This window comes from Chiloscyllium plagiosum, chromosome 3 (assembly GCF_004010195.1).
Source record: "Chiloscyllium plagiosum isolate BGI_BamShark_2017 chromosome 3, ASM401019v2, whole genome shotgun sequence".
NCBI lineage: Eukaryota > Metazoa > Chordata > Chondrichthyes > Orectolobiformes > Hemiscylliidae > Chiloscyllium > Chiloscyllium plagiosum.
In genome coordinates this window covers 60366151-60386187 of record NC_057712.1, presented here as the reverse complement: position 1 = coordinate 60386187, position 20037 = coordinate 60366151, and the positions used below count along the sequence as shown (strand labels likewise).

At 37.1% G+C, this 20037-nt stretch overlaps 2 protein-coding genes across 8 annotated transcripts in view; one reads left to right on the top strand and one right to left on the bottom strand.

The window, feature by feature from the left end:
* The window catches only part of pfn4 (profilin family member 4), a 28723-nt gene extending 21419 nt beyond the window's left edge, over positions 1 to 7304 (top strand). For 3 of the 6 annotated variants that reach the window (XM_043683038.1, XM_043683017.1, XM_043683032.1), the window contains exons 4-5: positions 3143 to 3248; positions 6997 to 7301. In XM_043683038.1, coding sequence (XP_043538973.1) covers positions 3143 to 3248; positions 6997 to 7025 — 135 coding nt within the window. In that variant the 3' untranslated portion in view covers positions 7026 to 7301. Of the gene's footprint in view, positions 1 to 3142; positions 3249 to 6996 lie in introns of all 6 variants that reach the window. The other 3 variants (XM_043683002.1, XM_043683011.1, XM_043683025.1) reach the window with 2 other exon arrangements.
* A 2069-nt stretch (positions 7305 to 9373) lies between these two features.
* On the bottom strand, positions 9374 to 15688 carry LOC122543975. Of its 2 annotated transcripts, none has more exons than XM_043682987.1 (2): positions 15604 to 15687; positions 9374 to 10701 (listed from the first exon to the last, which is right to left on the bottom strand). In XM_043682987.1, the coding sequence occupies exon 2, from the start codon at positions 10662 to 10664 to the stop codon at positions 9894 to 9896; it is 771 nt and encodes a 256-aa protein (XP_043538922.1). In that variant the 5' UTR covers positions 10665 to 10701; positions 15604 to 15687; the 3' UTR covers positions 9374 to 9893. The 2 variants fall into 2 exon arrangements, 1 of the variants encoding a protein (XP_043538922.1); XR_006310224.1 differs by lacking the exon at positions 9374 to 10701 and adding an exon at positions 11282 to 11555 and having other exon boundaries at positions 15604 to 15688.
* Between the last annotated feature and the right edge of the window lie 4349 nt (positions 15689 to 20037).

The following is a 20037-nucleotide window of genomic DNA, read 5'->3' as shown; positions in this document are numbered from 1 at the left end:
GATGTATTTCCGGGAATATCCTCCCTCAGCACAGCTGTAAAGCTATCCCTTATCAAAAATGTCACTCCCCCTTCTATCTTGCCTCCCTTTCGATCCTTCCTGTAAGATTTGTATCCTGGAACATTAAGCTGCCAGTCCTGCCCATCCCTGCGCCATGTTTCTGTAATTTCTATGATATCCCAGTCCCATGTTCCTAACCATGCCCTGAGTTCATCTGCCTTCCCTGTTAGGCCCCTTTCATTGAAATAAATGCAGTTTAATTTATTAGTCCTACCTTGTCCCTGCCTGCCCTGACTGTTTGACTCACTTCTGTTCTCGGCTGTACCCGTCTCAGATCGATCTCTTTCCTCACCACCTCCCCCCCGCCACCTTACTAGTTTAAATCCTCCCGAGCAGTTCTAGCAAATTTCCCTGCCAGTATATTAGTCCCCTTCCAATTTAGGTGCAATCCATCCTTCTTGTACAGCTCACTTCTACCCCAAAAGACATTCCAATGACCCTTAAATGTAAATCCTTCTCCCATACACCAGCTCCTCAGCCATGCATTCATCTGCTCTATCCTCCTATTCCTGCCCTCACTAGCTCGTAGCACTGGGAGTAATCCAGATATTACTACCCTTGAGGACCTCCTTTTTAAATTTCTGCCTAACTTCACAAAAAGCAGTGAAGAAAACTTGAAGACTACTTATCATGAAAGTCATAGGTTTGCTAAATTGCTGACAGCATAGGCAAAGTCTTTCTTATTCAGTCTCCAAAGTAAAATTGAACTGTATCTCACGGTGGTAATTATGGAACTGTGCCAAGGAGTTTTCAATGGTTATCTGTATTTTTGACAGTTTCTGATTCCTTATGAGGAAAAATTCCAAATTAATTCTTTACATTGGCTAAGGGTGAGGGTCATCTAGTGGCTTGTCATATCTATTAATAATAGATTGCTCATCCCCTACTTATTTAACCCCAGAGGTTTAATTCCATTCTGAACAAATCCTTGTAGATACAGATTTCAGCTGGACAAAATGTGTTACATTCTCTAGAGTGAATTATTGCAATAATAGACACAGGGTAAAGCATGATGTCTCAATGAAATATAGAGATCTTTATGCCATAGATCTGATTAGTACATCATAAGGCATTCACAAACCTGTCTAATTCAAAGACATTGGGCAGAATCATATAGGGTCTGAGTAACATAGATCATGGCGAGATTTCTGAAAGAATGGCACGAAAAGTCCAGCAAGGCCAATCTTGACATTGAGAAAATCTTGCTGCATCTTTTATGCCTTCTATGAATGGATGGTGAGTTTCTCACTAGTCAATTAAGGGGATTATTATTTGTGAAATGTCTATTTTCTGGCCAAAATCATCTCATTAATAAATCAAACTTGTCAAACAAGCTAGATTTTGAGAAAACATGACATGAAAATCAGAGCTTGTACCTGCTGACTTCAGCGTGTTGCTTGCTCCAAAGGAATTCCATATTGGACATCTCAGGGCAGCTTTCATGGGCACAGTCACACATACACACCCTACATCCAAAGATATTGGTATCTGATATATGGTAGCTGTGCGAACTCTCATGGCATATCCAATCCATTTGCAAGACACTTCTGCACTTCAATGCTAGACCTTGGGCTGCACTCGCAACTATCACTGTAATGCAGTTTAAAATACACTGTCAGCTTAGGCATATGCACCCAGTTCATGAAAGGAACAAGGGCGCATCTCCAGGCTCTTCACTCGCTTTCATCGTGTTCAATCATTTTGAAGCTACTCAGATGCTTACAGCATTACTGCCTTGCCTTCCTCTTTTGCGCTTTGACTTCTTAGCCAGAGACACCAGGTTTAAATGTCTTCTGCCTTGCCTTGCCTTTCCATTTAGTGCAAACACAAAGACAGAAAGATTGTCTTGATTGTTAGCAGTCTTTGGTCAAATCAAGGGGGATAGTAATCATCACACAGGGTTGATGACACGGATTCAAGAAATGCCATTGGATTCCGAGATATCACCAAGTGGTAAGTTGTTTTTGGAATGACACATGATACTATGGGGCTTAGATCGGACATGACTAATGCCATAGGGGAAGGGTAAGGTGTTACTGAGGTGAGTTTTATCAGATACGGCTAGAAAACTCAGTAGGCCTTGCAGTGGAAATTCCTTCAAAAACCTTGAACACAACTTGGACTCAAACCAAAAAAAGTAAGATTCGGCTATGATTCTTGTTTAACGTGATCAAAATAAAGAAGCTACGTTGAATTCAAACTGTTGAGTTCAAAACTTTTGCTTATTCCCTCAAAGCTGACAGAGAGACCTTGAATAATGATGTATTTTAAAACAAAGGGAATGTTTACTTCTTAGGTTAGCAAACACCAGGACCTTTCAGTGAATTCTTCTCATCCTTGTTACTGATAGAATGTATGTGCTGTTTTTCTGCCATGATCAGTATGTTTTGATGGAAAGAGAAGAGAATTTCTAACCCTTGGAAAGTGAGTTCAACATAAATAACTTCAGTGAGGTTAACATAAAGTTATTTATTCTCATTCACACACTCTGAATTTAAAGCAACACCACAAGCTGGATCTCACTCAGTTCTGAAGAAGGGTCACTGGACTTAAACGTTAATTCTGCTTTCTCTCCACAGCCACTATCACACCTGTTGAGTTTCAGCTGCATATTCTGCTTTTCTTTCAGATTTCCAGCATCTATTCTTTGTTTTATTTAATGCCTGTCCCAATATCACAAGTTCTTGATACATTTGTGATTCAAAAGCCTAAAGTTTTAACAGAATATGCCATCTTAATAGCTTATTTGTGTCCAATTTTTGAAAGTTTTCATTGAAAGTTCGTAACATAGTAGGGATGATCCATGAGTAACAATTTGTGCTATTGCAAATGCAGGTCTTGCTCAATTGCATCACTTAACAGGCAGAAATTTAAACTGGACTATTTAAAAGGATTAGCAGGGTAAAATCTTAAAATGCTAATTCAAACATGTATAGGGCATGAACATTTATTATATAAATTTTATAACCTTTTGTGAAGGCTTATTTATGAATCAGCAATTGTTTCTGAACTACTGTGTCAAAACTGATGTTATGTTATGAATTAAACTGTTTAGTAACTGGTAGTTGGTTTATTTCAACAGGATAATATTGGTCTGGTGTTGGTAAAGACAGGATCATATGTTATCTGTGCCACTTACAGGGAGGGAATGTATCCAAGCGTGTGTGTTGAAGCTGCGGAGAAACTTGGTGAGTATTGGAAAACTAAGTTTGTCGGTCTTCCCATTTCTCAGTGTGAACACTGCAAGAGTAATATCAACATTCCAAATTTGATTTAGCTTTGGTATCTCACCCAATATCCACTCGCTACAATTTATTAAGGTGGCCACATTTAGATTGCCAGTACTCCCATGTAAACAGCTGTACAATGCAATTTTGGTTTATAAGAAATAGATAGGACCCCAACACATCTTTGGTAATGTTTAACATTTTGTCTGCTGCCTGTGTGATGACTTTGACCTGTATTCCAGTAATGAAAGTCTGTAATTTCTTTTAAATATCTCTGAAGTCCATCATCATTTTGAAATGTATTAAAAGGGCTTTTAACAGTTCTCATCAATTGCAGAGAAATCAGTTAGACACAATGATAAAGCAGAAAGAAAAGCACACCAAATTCTTGTGAGGAAGAGAAACAGTTCTCTCTCAGAAAGAAGTCAGATTTTTTAATTTTACAGAAAAGGAGTCAAGAACATTTTGATGTAATTTTAAGCCATCCAAAAAGAAATCTAAAACCAGAAATATGCTTGAGTAGCTTGGAAATGCAGAAGAACTGAGTCATCGAGTCATATAGATCTCCAGCACAGAAACAGACCCTTCAGTCCAACTCGTGCATCTCAACCAAATATCCTAAACTAATCTAGTCCCATTCACCAGCACTTGGCCCATATCCCTCTAAATCCTTTCTATTTATATAACCATACAAATGTTTTTTATATGTTGTAATTGTACCAGCCTCCACCACTTCCACTGGTAGCCTATTCCATACACACACCATCCTTTGCATGAAAAGCTTGTGCCTTAGATCCCTTTTAAATTTTTCCCCTCTTACCCTAAACCTACGCCCTCTAATTCTGGACTCCCACAACACAAGGAAAAGATCTTGTCTATTTACCCTAACCATGCTCCTCAAAATTTTATAAACCTCTATAAGGTCCCCCCTCAGCCTCCTATACTCCAGGGAGAACAGCCCCAGCCTATTCAGCCTCTCCATTTAGGTCAAACCCTCCAACCATGTGGTTAAACCATGAGACGGGTACACATGAGGGATACACTATCAGGACTGCTATGACCCAAGGGAGAGAAAGCTCTTTGCAATGTGTCTTGTTGATGATAATTGTTTCTATGAAACTCAGATTGTGGAAAAAACGAAAGATATTGTCAGATAATGCTCTTGACCTGCTCTGCATGAACAATCAACTGCATTTTGTGAAATTTTGCAGCTACTGATGCCACAAATTTGTAGGGAGTGATGCGGCTGCTTTAAAGTCCTGTTGTACAAGCATTTGTTGTGTCTACCATTTAAAGTAAATTATACCATTTATTTATCATATTGATCCTGACCTATGAAACAATTTTCCTTTCAAAAAATTTATTTTGACAATGCCTGGTTGTAATTTGATTTTCTAAGTATCCTACTTCTGCATCTTCAAAAAAGACTGCAGCATTTTCCCAAAAATAGATAATACGCTGGCTTACCTATAGTTTCCTGCTTTCTGTGTTCCTCTATTCTTCCATGGTGATATTTCATTTACGGTTTTCCAAGCTTTGGGACATTCTTGAAATTTTGGAAGATTTCAACCAATGTATCTACTAGAAACTGACGGCATTCAAAGACTGATTGCTCTAAATTAGAATGGTTTAATGAAAGCAACTACAAAAAAGCATGAATAAATGTGAGGCTTTTTTGTTCATAGCACTGACATTCACTGTTAGTATTTGTTGTTATCTGTTATGAATTCAGATTTCAAAGCTCCATTGTCATAATTTTCCACTAATTTGTAGGGACAATTAATGAAATTATCCAGGTATTTCCTGAATGGAGAACTCTTATGATCTATTTTGCCCTTTTGAGATGTTTTGTAATCAGATTAAATTTATCATCAAAGTTTGAAGAGTATTTTCAAGAGTATATGTGTCTTTTTTCATAGTTTGGTGATTTATAACACTATCAGCTATGTGTGCTATTGAAAATGGTAGTGTGTGCATTTGTTCAATTTCTGGTTTAGTATTTAATTTTGAAGCAATTCTGAATTGCAAAAATAGTTTTTTTCCAAGATGTCCACTCCTGTGTTCTGTTTCATTCATTTGTGCGTAATATTACTTCTGCTGCCATTACCTCCTTAATTCAATTATATTTTTTTCCTTTAAAGTTGTTTTAATTCTGCAGCTTCTCAACGCTGTTGGCAATCTGCTTTTTTTTTAAGCTTTCATCTTGCTGATATCAATGTTATTTTGATCTTCTTACTTTTCAGCTTTTCGTGTTGCAGTGAATCAATGGTGTTTTATTTCTCAGCTTACCGAATTTGACAATTCTGCACTGTAGAAATGTTGTTCCCTTGTCCTTGTTATACAAGCTATTAAACTCTCCGGTATGGCAACATAATTATTTTCGTCCATTTCAGGTTTTGATTCTGTATTATGACAATTCCATTCTATTTCACTTTGTCTAAAGCTTTAAATTCTGACAAGTCGCAATGCTTTATCTCTGAACTGCTTGTTGGGCTTTTTCTGCTTTTTTGTAGTCAATGTGATGGTTTTGTGGGAAAATTGAAAGCTTTCCTGACTTTTTACACATGCCCTTTTGATTTTCTTCTGTCAAACTCTGCCATCTTCAACTTTTAAATTGCAATTTTGCTGCCTGAAATCTGCTCCATAATATCTGTCAGATCTGCTCCATCTCCATTCCTCACACTGTCTCATTGTCTTGAAGATCCATATCTCTCTCTGGAAGGCCATGTAAAGGAGAGCACAGCAGACTCAGTGCAATGACTGAGGATGTTGCAGGGCTTTGGGCAGTACCCCATAATCAGTCTGGGCCCCAGTACCACACCTTCAGAAGCTGATGGCCTGCTCAATGGTTGACATAATAGGGCAGCCTTATCTGCTCCTTACTTTGTATCTGTTTCTTCTCAGCAGATCATAAAGTGAGTTGACAGCTTCTGAAACCTGTGTTCGCCTTTAAGTATTCCACCCTGACTTTCACTAGCTTCTAACTACTTTTTAGTTAGTTTAATTGACCATAATTAGAAGGAAAGTGGTATTTCTCTCCCATTTTCCTTCTGTCCTAGTGATTATTGCCAGAGTTGAGATCAATGCCTTGAGATTGACAGGCCTTCTCCTTATCTCCATTCCTGCTCTTGAAGATGGCTTCTATCAGTCAGCTCATAAAAGAACAATAAATTTAACAGATTAGACACAAAGTTGGTTGAATGACAAAAAGCCAAGCATTTGGTTTGATGTTAGATGGGTGCTGCCCAGACTAGAAAGAATGGGAAATGATACAGTCTAAGGATTAGTGTCAATTTTTCTGAAGACATATTACTATTTCAATAAATAAGTATTAAAAAATATTTTTTCAATGTTTTGTTAAATATTTAAATTCAAAACAAAATCTAGGCAGCATATTTGTAAAAAGATTTCAGTTTTCTGTGGTAATTTCATCACAGAAAACATTATACTTTACCAGTTCATAAATATTTTAGACTGTGCAGTGCAACCTACACAAACATACGGAAATAAATAAATTCTGAAGAACAGTCAAACTAGACTTAAAATGTTAAATTTATTTCTCTCCACTGATGTTGCCAGACCTGCTAAGTTTCTCCAGCATTCTGTGCTTGTATGAGTAAATTAAGTGCCTTGTACATGAGTATAGCATGATTACATTACTGTTGTGAAAAAATAAATTATCTAAGAAAAATCTATTTCCTTATTTTAGGTGATTACTTTAGGTCAAAGGGTAAATGAAAGCAACAAAGACTGGCTTTTTGGTTTATTCGTGCTACAAACAGAAAAAACACAGAATGTGGCAAAGACCAATTGGTAAATCAAGTCTACTTCCAGACTCTACTCCACTTACTTCTATTGCATATGTGCAGTGAATGTTTTATTACAAGATAGCTAGCAAGCCTTGTAAATCATTGTAGAAATCTGTAGAGGGAATTTGCTGATAAAAGTACAATTCAAACTAGTGTAAAATAGCTTTTGCATACCATTCACAAGCTGAAAATTCTCAATCCTCTATGTCTTCTAATTTCTGTGTAATTAAATTATTGCATTTTTGTCAGAAAATCACATTGTTGTCTGTGTTGTTGTTATTACATAGAATTGCACAGCATATACTGCATTCAAACAAGGCCACTAATGTGTATTTGTTTAAATTCATTCACGGGCACAGCATCGAGGACCAAAGGGCCTGTTCTGTGCTGTACTGTTCTATGTTCACCAGCTACCATGGTGGAATTCAACCTTATGCCCTTTGAACATTAATCTGGGCTTTGATTACTAGTCCAGGGATATTACCTTTATGCCACCGCACTTACTCCACTCTAAATATGAATTTTGTCTCATTGTATATACCTCATCTGAGCTTTTTAGCATTTTATCTGTTTACTTTTCATTCTTATACTTTTTATTTTAACAGTGTCGAAACTATTAAAATCCATTGTTTTCTGTGGTAGGAAGTTCCACAATTTAATTACTTTCTGAGTAGAGACAATTTTCACTTTTGCTGTTAGATTTCTTTGTAAACTATCTAATATCCATTGCTTCTAGATTTTGATTCTATCAAGTGGAAAAAAAATCTTCTCCACATCTATTCTGTCAAACCAATTCATCATTTTAAAGAACTTTATCAGGTGATGTCTAAGTGTTCCTTTATTGAAAGAAGAAAAACCCTAGCATATTCAACCTTTCTTAATTTTTTTTTTGTGGATCTCTTCCTTCACATAGAATTGTTTCATTGTTTTGATTGATTTCAATAGTCACTGACTTAAATGCTTATGTCTTTTTTGAATTTTAAGACATTACAGCCATAAATTATTGTCTTAACTTGAAACTGAATATATTTTGCAAAAACCGGAATTCAAAATAGTTCATACATTTTCAGCACATAAATATAGGAAAAATTAGCTCAGAGTCTTTAATGCCAAATCCCTGTTTTATCTGGGCTGCATACATTTTTCATGAGGTTCCACACATATTATTGCAGATGATAATAATGCATGGTGCAACTATCACTCATTGGCAGTGGGCAGAAGAATGATCCGTGAAATTTTTAAAAGGGAGAGGCTACTTAATTTAGTGGCTTTTAAAGTTGACACTTCATTGCAATATATCGTCAGAGATGCCATCTGTTGGATAAGACAAAAGAAATGAAGTTCCCCCTACCTGTTTGTGTGAACATAAAGATTTTCTGACATTATTTGTAAACAAAAACAGCTGTAAAGTGCTTTGGGAACATTCTGAAGCCATGAAGTCTATATAAGCTAGATACACACAATGTTATTTTCTATTTTTTAACTATATATAAAGTCTATATGACTTTCTGCTGGTTTTTAAATTTTTTTGGCATTAGAAGACAAAAATATTTATGAAGAAACAGAAGAGCCAAATATTATTTTCAAAACAAAATGGGAATTTGACATTGTTTGAAGCATTCAGAAACATTGTGCAAAAAAAGAAAAATTATGAAAGACGAGTATGAGAACAGCTTGCAATAATGTACTATTTTGGCAGATATCTGAGAAATATCCAAGTAGCTTCACAATTTTTTTTAAATGTCCTTAGGTAGTAAAGGCATGTTAGAATGATAATATTTACTGCTGTTCAGGACACAAGTATGTAAATGATCTGTAGGAAGTGAAGGGTCATGCTGTAGAGCCATTCTGTAATGGCAAGTCCGCTTCACAGGGACTGACAACTGAGGGCAGGGGAAGAGGTCATTGGTGGAGTACATGTATATGGTGGTATAAGAGGAGCCGATCTTAATGTGTGCGTATGGGAGAGGACTGAAGAGAAACTGATTACTGTATGGAGGATGGTAGTAAGGATGGAACAGTTTGTTGTGGGTGTGAAAGGTAGAGGAACTTCACTGAGCCTTCCATCAATGGAAAATGTGGAGAGCTTGGCTGAAACCTATATAAGTAAATATTAACACATTTTACAAAATACTTTAAAAATACAGATTTTCATTTCCTATTATACAATATTGTATGATATGTGAACCTCAATAATTATAGACTGAATGTTATGCCATTGCTTTTCTAATATCTGGGATCATTGTCATTTTCAATTGTTAGAATGGAGCACACTGGAAAATAATTTGGGAAACTGTGATCTGTACAAAATTCCATTCTAGCTGGCAAAGCAAGTTGATTACTCTGGGGTTGTTTAACTATTCCATACATAGAAATTTATGATTAAGTGATGAAAAACAAAAGGTGTGCCAAGAACCTCAGTTAACATGAGATTGAGGTCTTCTATTGTGTTCCTCTGACAGGCATACCAGATAATGATTCAAAACAGCTGCAATTCCTGTATGTAACAGTCACCAGTTTTCAAATCACATTTCAACTATGCAGTATCAATAGTGCGAGGTATGTTATAATTGGCCCAGCATTTTCATCTATTCTTATCTAAAATTTAGTAAATAGAGGTGGGGAACTTCTCTGCATAAAATTGAGGCAACAAAACAAAATGACAGTAAACTTTGGAAAATACAACACAGCTGAGAGCATCTAAAACAGAAAATTCATCAGATTGGGTTCCCAGATGAGATTTGTTGATTTGTGTATCCCAAACATGGTCTACAAATATAACATATTTATAGGTAAGTTATTTCAAGTTTTTATCCAATGTCTTTATAAAGTCATTCACTTTCTCTTGCATCTTCTCATCCAGGAACTTCTTGAATTGCTCTCGTTCCTGCAAACGGTCAAGCTTCTGTCTCTCCAGTTCCTTTTGACAAATGTTTTCCATGCTGGCCATACGACGCAGTTCTTTGTGTGTCAAACATTGGCCATTGCCACCATCTCCAGTATTTCCTCCCAAAGATACAATTGACTTGGATCTCCTTAAACCAGGAGGCCTTGAAGAAACAGTATGAATTGAAGCAGACATGTGAGGCATTTTCTTCATGTACTGACTTGTGGAAAACCTTCCACCTAATTCATCTTGAAAGGAAAAATTTGGACTGGTTCTCCCATCTAAACCAGCCCAGGTATCCAGCAAACTCTCACGTCGCTGTCCAGATTGTAAATTACTCAGCATTGTTGAAGGAGTTGTTTTAGCCCTTCCAAAAAGTAAACAATTCACTCCCCTTGTTGCATCCCCATTTGAAGTAATCTCAGTTGTGTCTCCCTTTTTGAAAGTCTTTAGTTGCATAATTAAATCATCTAATTTACATTTCTGGAGTATTGCTTTTTGGTTCAACAGAGTCTCAAGTTCCTCTGTTACATTTGTACTTTGTTGCTGTAATGTTGAAAGGACAATACGGTGGCCGCGGTATAGGTGGTCGAGCCTAGTGTGTAAAAGCACATTTTCTTTTTTGTTTTTCATATGTGCATCCACTGTCAGCATTGTGGAGTCCTTTACCAACTTGCTCATAGTTGTACTATTAGATGGTGGCTTCCCAATATACCTGCTGAAATATTTGATTTAAAGTAGTAGTATAGTTATTAAGGCAGAAATTATGTAGTGTTTATGTAGTTTTATTTACATAAGAATGTACAACTATTGGGAGTTTAACACTTTCAACTGATTTTTTTTAATATTTGAAGTTTACAAGTAACTGTGAAACAATTAAAGAAAGAAAATGAGTTTGAAGTCAATAGTTTGCTTAATAAAGGGAACCTGTTACTTTCAATGTTTTTGGTGGTTCCATTAACAAATCATAAAATTCCTCATGCCTGACAGAGAATTGAGAAGCATAAATTGGTGAGTGACAAATATTGGTCAAATAAAATATAGCTATAAAAACAGAAATTGCTGGAAAAGCACCAAAGGCCTGGCAGCATCTGTGGATAGAAGTCAGAATTAACATTTCAAGCTTCTGAGGAAGGGTCAATTGACCCAAAACATTAACTCTGACTTCTATCTACAGATGCTGCCAGATCTACTGACTTTTTCCAACAGTTTCTGTTTTGATTTCTGATTTACAGCATCTGCAGTTCTTTCAGCTTTTATTTAAAATACAGCTATGATGATCCATTCATGCTTCTGCATATATCTGTTCTCTACTAGACTACCTGTGACCAGTATTTTGGACATGTGATTTGGTATGTCATAAGGCAGGATTTTGGGACCCTGCCAAGGTTCAGAATGTAAGCAATGGGGTCTGAAAATGCCAGCATCAGTCACATGCTTCTTTCCCATTCACAGTAGTAAGTCAGCTAGGGCTCAGTTGGTAGCATTCTTGCCTCTGATTCAAAAGGTCCCAGGTTCAAGTCCTCTTCCAGGTCCTAAGTGCATTAAAAACCCAAGGTTGAGATTCTGATTCTATTTTGAGGAAGAACAGAATGTTTTCTCACTGTCTTGGCCAACATCTTTCTCTCAATCAACATTACAAAAGTAAATCATTTAATCATTATTCATCTTATTCATAATAAAGGAAACATTGATAATAACATTTGTATTCTATGTGATTCCACCATAACCAAAGCAGAAGCAGTTTTGGACCCAGCAGAACATCGAAACCCTGTGAGATGACTGACCAATTATATTAAGAGATGACTGAAGCACTGTCAATGAAGGCCAACTGGGATGTTCTAGATGTTCTCCACCTTTCCAATGCAACTGGGTGTTATTTAACTGCCTTGAGGCAGGCACCCAGTGGAAATCAGAGGTGTCTGCTGTCTAATCCAAGCAGATTGAGAGGTATTCCCTGCTTCTTGTCTAGGCAGAAGACAGGCAAACTGTCACCTACAGGGTTACAGGGACCCGATGGCCACATCTCCTACAGCCCCATCCCATCCCATCCCACAATACCATGGTGAGAACACAGAAGGAAAGACCGTTAATTAATCCATAATTGAAAATGAATGTACTGATTGCACTGGAGCGCAGTTTTGGTGTATAAAGATAAGCTGGACCAATGTGCATCATTCACAAGTTTTACTATCATTCTTTTTAGTAAGGAGGCTCCATGCTGAAGCATCCTCTCTGTTGTTTGCTTTTACTTGCAATCTGCTATTTATCTCAGTCTGGAAGATCTTTAATTTTCCTTTCAACATCTAGAGCTGGTCCATTCCATTAATTGGTCAGAAAATCTGTCTCAGTGTCATGAAGGAAGCACTCTCTATACAAAAATCCCACAGAGTGACTTCCCCTCAGGAGACAGGTTCAGGACATGGAATCAATTCCAAGTCCTAATATCTATTCCCAAACAGAAAATTCAGTCTATAGAGTCATTACAAAAAAGAAGCAGGCCAGTTGCCTCATTAAGTCTATGTTGGCTGTCTCTAGAGCAATCCAGGAAATTGTCATCTGCTGATCCATCCCATGGGTCTGCAAGTTATTTTCCTCAAGTGTCTAGTCATTACCACTCTTTTTATTCAGCACATCCCTCCTGTATCTATTGTGCAAACTTTTCAGTCATTGTCCTGTAGTCATTTTTCTATATGGTAGTGGGGGAAAAAAGTTTATCTTATCCCCCAGTCTGTCATGTGCACCTGTTCCAAATAACCCTTCAACCTCTTTCTTCAAGGAGAATAACCTAGTTTCTCCAACTTATTTGTGTAGCCAAATTTCCTCATCCCTGGAACCATGATATATTTTCTCTTCACCTTCTCAAGGACCCCATATTCTTCCTAAAGTAGGGGTCCAGAACTGGACACAATATTCCAGCAGTAGTTCACTTCCCTGCTTCTATACTTAATATTTCTATTTCTGGAGCCCAAGTTTCCTGTTGCTTTGCTGACGCCTTCAAAGATGTGTGCACACAAATCTCCAGGTTCATCTCTGAAACTGTTCCATTGGATATATATTGGCTGACCCTTTGTCTTCTTTCAAAGTCCACCAGCTCACTCGTTCATTTGCTAAATTCCATTTAGCTTTTGTCTGTCAGTTCTACTACCCATGATTTATGTCATGTTGTAGTTGGTTCCTCTCTATTTGACAAATTCTCAGCAAATTTTGAAGTTTAATCTTTACTCCAATATTTTCCAATATGCAAGTATTGTTGTGATTCAGGAAGGCAGCTCACCACAACCTTCTCAAGGGCAATTAGGGAAATGCAATTATTGCCTTTGATATTTTAAAGTACTTTTATAAATCTTAACATAATAAAGTAAGTATTAACATAATAAAGCACAGTATTTTGCATCCACCTATACATCCATTTGAAATTAGAAAATAACTTACAGTTATCTTAGAAAAGTCCAAAATTACTCGTATACACTGACTATTTTGAGCACTCTGCAGCTGCGTGGTAACAATCTTAGACACTGGCATCACATGCAGTCAAAACAAAATTGCATCCCACAACCTTAAACCCTCCTAGTATTTCCTGGCAAATGGGACCAGATTAATTTAGTATATCTGGTTGGCATGGATGAGGTGAACCAAAGGGTCTGTTTCCATGCTGTACATCTCTACGAGAATGACTCTTTGCCAATCTTCTTTCCATTTAGCTGAGCAAGGAGGTTTTCAGCACACAGGCAGCCAAGAGATTAGGGACCACATAGTTTTGCTTACTGTACAGTTCAAGGATCAGTGTCTAATATTTTTGCATTTAAAAGAGCCTCACATCAGTGGGTATAGCGGACCCATCCCTCACAGATTGAGATACTTATCCTGCCCACTCTGGTTGAGATTGTAGCCATTTTCTTTTCCATTGCATGGTTTTAATTTCTCGCATGATGGCAACTAGCAGATTTTTGGGCCCTGGTTTCCATCTCCACGTGTCGGAAAGGTATCAAACATCCAGATCTACTTCCTGATTGTCCTCCCTGTGAGCCCCTCTGACTTCACACATCCCCACTTTCCCATTCAACCCATCTATGTGAGCCTACACCTGCAGGCTGCAGCCTCCAATCCCAAAAAATACATGTCCAAGTTTCTTTCCGAAGGCAGTGGCTTTCCTGCACCCCCTCACCCTTTTGCCATAGATTTTATGGATGGGCCCAAAGACTGACTGTGGCCAGTCCTCTTAAACAGTCTCACCAGGCAGCTCTGGTTGAGAAATGCCTGCTTCACAATACATTTGTCTAGTTGTGAGCTCTACAGCCTAGACTGGCTGCTATGGAATCCTGACCCCACGCTGTAGAGGAGAGGATCCTTGATTGAATGTACCCTTCTCAGGATTTAATTCAATGAAAAATTGAAGATCTTTTTAACACTATTATCTCCCTTCAGTTAGTTTTACATTTATCCCCAGATCCGATTAATTAAATACTAACAATATACAATGAATAAATTTGATAAATTAATGTTCAAATAGGTTATCAAATTGTCTTTTAGGTTTTCTATTAATAATCAATCTTGTATTATAGGTTTAACTACATGTTTATCTTTTGACATAGCCCACCATATTCTTTTGGCTAGAATTTTGTTTTTCTTCCCATCGCTTTCACAGATTCATGGCATGAGACCAGGGAAGACAGATAGAATTACTATGTGCTGGCTTCACTCTCTGAAACTTCATTCCCAGCCTCTTGGACTTGAATCGCCAATGGTCATCGAGTTGAAATAACAAATCTTCACTGAGAACATTTTTTTAGCTTGTACAAAATAAAACACTCAATGCAAGTTTAACTACAATAACAGACACATGCTGATACATTAAAAATGACCAAATCTCCTGTTTCTACATTTCACACATTTATGCTCTAAAGTCCAAACATTAAGAATTTCAAATTCTATGTTGATGGCCCTGTTGGAATGTTCCTGTATTGCTTGAATACGGAGGATTGTCTACAATTTAGCAGTGGCTTACTTTAATTTCCTGTACATGTGAAGCAGTTTTAACATCCAAACTATCTGAGGCACTACGAACATGGGGTTGGGACACTGAGGCACAATTGAAATTGATCAGGAATTACGAAGATTATATAGTGGGCAAATAAATAAGTTTTAAAGAGATTTTCAAGATGAAGTTCTAAGTTTGTTTAAAAGGAGCTGTAGTTCAACACAGATGTAAAATAAATTCTAATTAGAACAGAAAGATTAGGTTACAGAATTAAACCTTATCAAGCATTAGTATTATTCATTCTTTAACTCCAGGTTTCTGTCATAATTTAATCAAAATCCTTGTTCTTAGAGTTCAATGAATTTGTGTTCTAAATCATCCATTGTTTAAAGAAACAGTCATCTACTTTTAGGCATCAGAGTCATCTCTTACACAGTTACTGTCTACAGATTTTCAGGGGTGGCCAAAACAAACTGAAAGGCTCCTCAAGCTGAACTTACAGACACTGCAAATGTGAGTTCACCAAATGAGGAACAGAACTACAATCCAGAATGCCATGGAACCAGTAGAATAAATTTTACTTTAGATATACTCTTAACCTTTTTGAAGTTACATTATACAAAATAGATTTTCTTTTACCTTCAGCTAATTCTTCTGCCATGTGATAATTTGCTTCTCTAAATAATTATTTTTATCCCAGACACTTTGTTTTGCTTCCAAACTGTGTATTCAATGCGCACAGAACATGATTGTGTCTCTAAACTGAAAGAGCTTCAATTCTTTGGTAAGTTAATCTTGTGATTTTATTTAACCCTTTGAGTACTAATGCACAGGAGATCCTGTAGCATCAGTCATTTGGATGTCTCTGAAACTGACTACGTTAAGAATAATATTACATCTGAAAATTGCTTATTTTCAGTTTCATAACAAAGTTGGATTTATAAAGATATTTAGTAAAATAAAAAAATTGCTCACACTCAATGTGTTAATATTTTTTGTTTCAATGTAATGCAATAGGAACACACCACTCACTATACATTACGTTTAATTCACTGTCAACTCAGTGTTTTATTTTAAATTACTGGCATTGGATAGGTAAATTGCTTCTTAGCAATAAAACAAACTTAACAGAAATCAAATTACACTTTATTTCCTTTGTTCAGTATATTGTTTTTCATCATTCCGTGCCAACTCAAAAGAGGTGACAGAAATGTCAGGCATTCAAATCATGCTTACGTACTACATTTGTGCTAAAGCTGGTTCTGTCACACATAATTAGGCTCAAAGGTGTTAATTATTTCTGTTGCTGATGGAGTAAAATTACCATTGATTTTGTATTAATGGAGGATGGTAAAAGCTCATTCCAAGGAGCAGGTTTAAATGATTAAATAGTATTTATCTCGTTCCATACTTTCTTGTAATAAAATGCTAAAAGTAAGCACTTAGCTATTACAGCATATTTTGGAGATAAAAACAAGTTACTATGGATCCTGGAAATCTGAAATTAAATCAAAAAATCTGATCTTGCCTTCTTCCGACACTAAAGTAAGCAGTCTTTCTAGCAGTGAATCCCAGGATAAAAATTCAAAACCTAATTTTCACTTCCCTGGGAACTGATGACAACAGCTAACTTGCAAGGCAATCTTTTTTTTGGTTATTAATGATTTCCTTATGAAAAACTTATCAAGTGCAATTGAGCAAATAATAATATAATGATTGGCGGGGTGTTTATCCAGTATAGAAACCCCACAATTACATGAAGGTATACTTGGCTGAAGAATAATTTCCTTCTTACCAAATAGAAAATAACACAAATCCTTTCAGTAAGCTGAGTCATACTGAGGTCGCTGAAACTAACTTAAAGGCATTGAGATTAGCTTCTGAGTGGCATTTTGCTGCTTAACCTGTAAAGTTACTACTTTGGGGTTGATGTGGGCAGCAGGCTGGTAGACAAATGTTGACTAGGGCTTGGGTGTACAGTGAGATGGTGGGGAAAGATATTGTTAGCAATAGCAAATTAACATGTCTCCAATAGGGCTGCTGTCCAGTTGAGCTTATGTCCTTGAGCTGCCAGCCATTCAGAGAGGTGACAACTCAGAATCTCTGGTAGGATCACTACTAGCAGTAGTTTGCTACTGCCAAAGGTGTGTCTCCTGGATGAGGATGTGTCAGTGGTAACACATTAAGTTTAGGGGAGGGGGTTCCTTAGGTGAGGTAGAGGACAATGAGTATCACATCACAGTGCAAGGTCAATGGTATTGCTGTGGGATAGCCACTGTCTTCATGGAGCCCCTTCATGGGCCAAAAAGCACCTATAAAGGATGCCCCCTATTGTATATAGATCTGAAATGGTTAATACTTGATTAAGTGCAGAAAGCTTCAACCACTGTGCTGTTATCACAGTGACATGATCAGTGTAAAGTAGGAGCTTTTAGGAAACAGATCTAGGGCTGGTCTGCTCCTACCGATCTCTATAGTAATGTAGATCATATTAATGTACAAGCAGTCCCCAGGTTACAAATAGGTTCAGTTCCTGAGTACATTTGTAAATCGATTTGTATACAGGTCAGAACACAATACAGTACAATATAAAAAGGCTGTTTGTAAGTATGAGTGGACATTTGCATGTCAAATCATTAAAATTAATTTTCATATGGGATCTCACTTGCAAGTATAAGCATTCGTAAGTTGGCTGTTTGTAAATCAGGGACTGTGTAACATATAAATAGTCACTGTAATGTAATCAATTTCAAATTGTTTATTCAGCAAAATTCACTGAGTTAGACCAGAAAGGTGGATATCTTAATCAACACAAGACCATTTCAGGTCTGAAGGAACTCACAAACAAAACTGCTACCCGCTCCTCAGGAACCCATTTTGGTGCCACAAGGATTTCCCTGGTGGTCTCCCCATAGGGCTGCCGGTCTTCCTGAAGTGGGCAAAATACTTAGGTGCATAGATGTAACCATCAATTCAGTCACTAAATGACTCAGTTAGTCATCAGATGGTCAAAAATGATGCTAAATTTCCACCAGTGACAATATGCCACAGTAACAGAAAAAAAAGGCTTCCTTTCCAGCGTCTTCTCTTCCATGCTACCAGTCCTCTCACCTTCCAGACCAACCCCAATAACCTTGTGTTTCTGGGGGATGAGGGTAAAATTAACCAGCCTTATCATAAAGGCTGAGGGTTGCCCCAGTGCCCAGAATATCTTGAGAGTCAAATTAAATGTTCAAAGTGAGCTATCTTTATTAGATACAAGCATACAAATTCTTCCAAATTATTTTAGGGGTTCTACAATGTTTGAGCTATCAATTTATGCAGTTATAAATGTTTATTTAAAGAGCTGTTTCTTTAATCACATCATATTTTCATCTTACTCCCTTCTCTGATTTGCTCTTCTTACTCATATTACCATATGACTTTCTGTCTTGCCCACACCCCAAGCCTTCATCTACCTCTTGATTGCTCTGTTAACTTTTCGTTTCTCACAGGCAAACTTTCAATCATCTGTATTCTACATCAAGTGTCCCATGAATCCCATATGTCCATTTCCCCTTCAGTTACCACCACAATTAATATTCAGTGATCTGCTCAAATGTTTGCCATTATGGATCATAAATTAAGTTTGACTGTGATTCTATCCATAAACAAACACGCTGCTAAAATTCTTTTGTCTGTATGTTCCAATAAAGGTAAGACCATATAAAGTGAGAAATTCATATCTGCCCAACACATGATTTCTGAGCTACATTAATTTAAACTCCAGTCTTGAAGTTTAACATCTGCCTCTTTACCTCCTCACAGTCTTAGGTCCTAAACACTCCTTCCAGGTGAAGCTGTGATTTCTATGTACTTCTTCCATTCTCGTCTACTGTATTCACTGGTTACAATGTGATCTCCACTATAGTAGGGAGACCAACACAGATTGGGTGGCCACATTGTAGAACATCTCCATTCAGTCCATAAGCATGAACGTGAATTTCCAGTGGTGTCTCATTTTAATTCTGTACTTTGCTCTTGTACTCACATTTCTACTCTTGGCCTAATACACTTCGCAGCTTTCTAGATGCAATTTTGAGTTCAAAGGTTTCACATGTCTTACATCCCTTCTATTTTCTTTTTGATCTTGTTTTGATTTTGCCCTGTTTGTTTTTGTCAACAGTACATCTGCTCACTTTTGTTTCTTTGTTTTCTTGTCTCATCTTCTTTCCATTTAGCCATAGAAAAGTAACTGTTGTGTCATTCAATCTCTTATGTTTTCACCCTATCACAGACCTTTCTTTTATCCTTGCCCCACCAACCTTGCTCTCAAAAACTATTACTTCTCTAACTTCTCCCAGTTTCTGAGGAAAGGTCATTAACCTGAAATTCAACCTATTTAAATTGCAACATCACACAAAATACAAAATTACATCACAAGCACAGAAGTTGGGCTGTCTAGATTTTCAAAGAACAAAATTTGAAATTATTCATAAAACAAATTGTATATTTTTAAAACAAATTATTTTCATGTCAATAAAAATAGAAAAGTATTGGATAAACTCAGCAGGTCTAACAGTATCTGTGGGGAACAAAACATTTCTTTACTACTATAAACTCCCAATTTTACTCTCTAAAGCACCAACACTCATTTTAGTTACTTTTTTACTATTTATATAGAAACTCTTGCCATCTGCTTTTACATTTGTAGCTAACTTCTCAAGCTCTAATAGACAATAGACAATAGGTGCAGGAGTAGGCCATTCAGCCCTTCGAGCCTGCACCACCATTCAATATGATCATGGCTGATCATTCCTAATCAGTATCCTCTTCCTGCCTTATCTCCATAACCCTTGATTCCACTATCTTTGAGAACTCTATCCAACTCTTTCTTAAATGAATCCAGAGACTGGCCCTCCACTGCCCTCTGGGGCAGAGCATTCCACACAGCCACCACTCTCTGGGTGAACAAGTTTCTCCTCATCTCTGTCCTAAATGATCTACCCCGTATTTTTAAGCTGTGTCCTCAGGTTCGGTACTCACCCATCAGCGGAAACATGTTTCCTGCCTCCAGAATGTCCAATCCTTTAA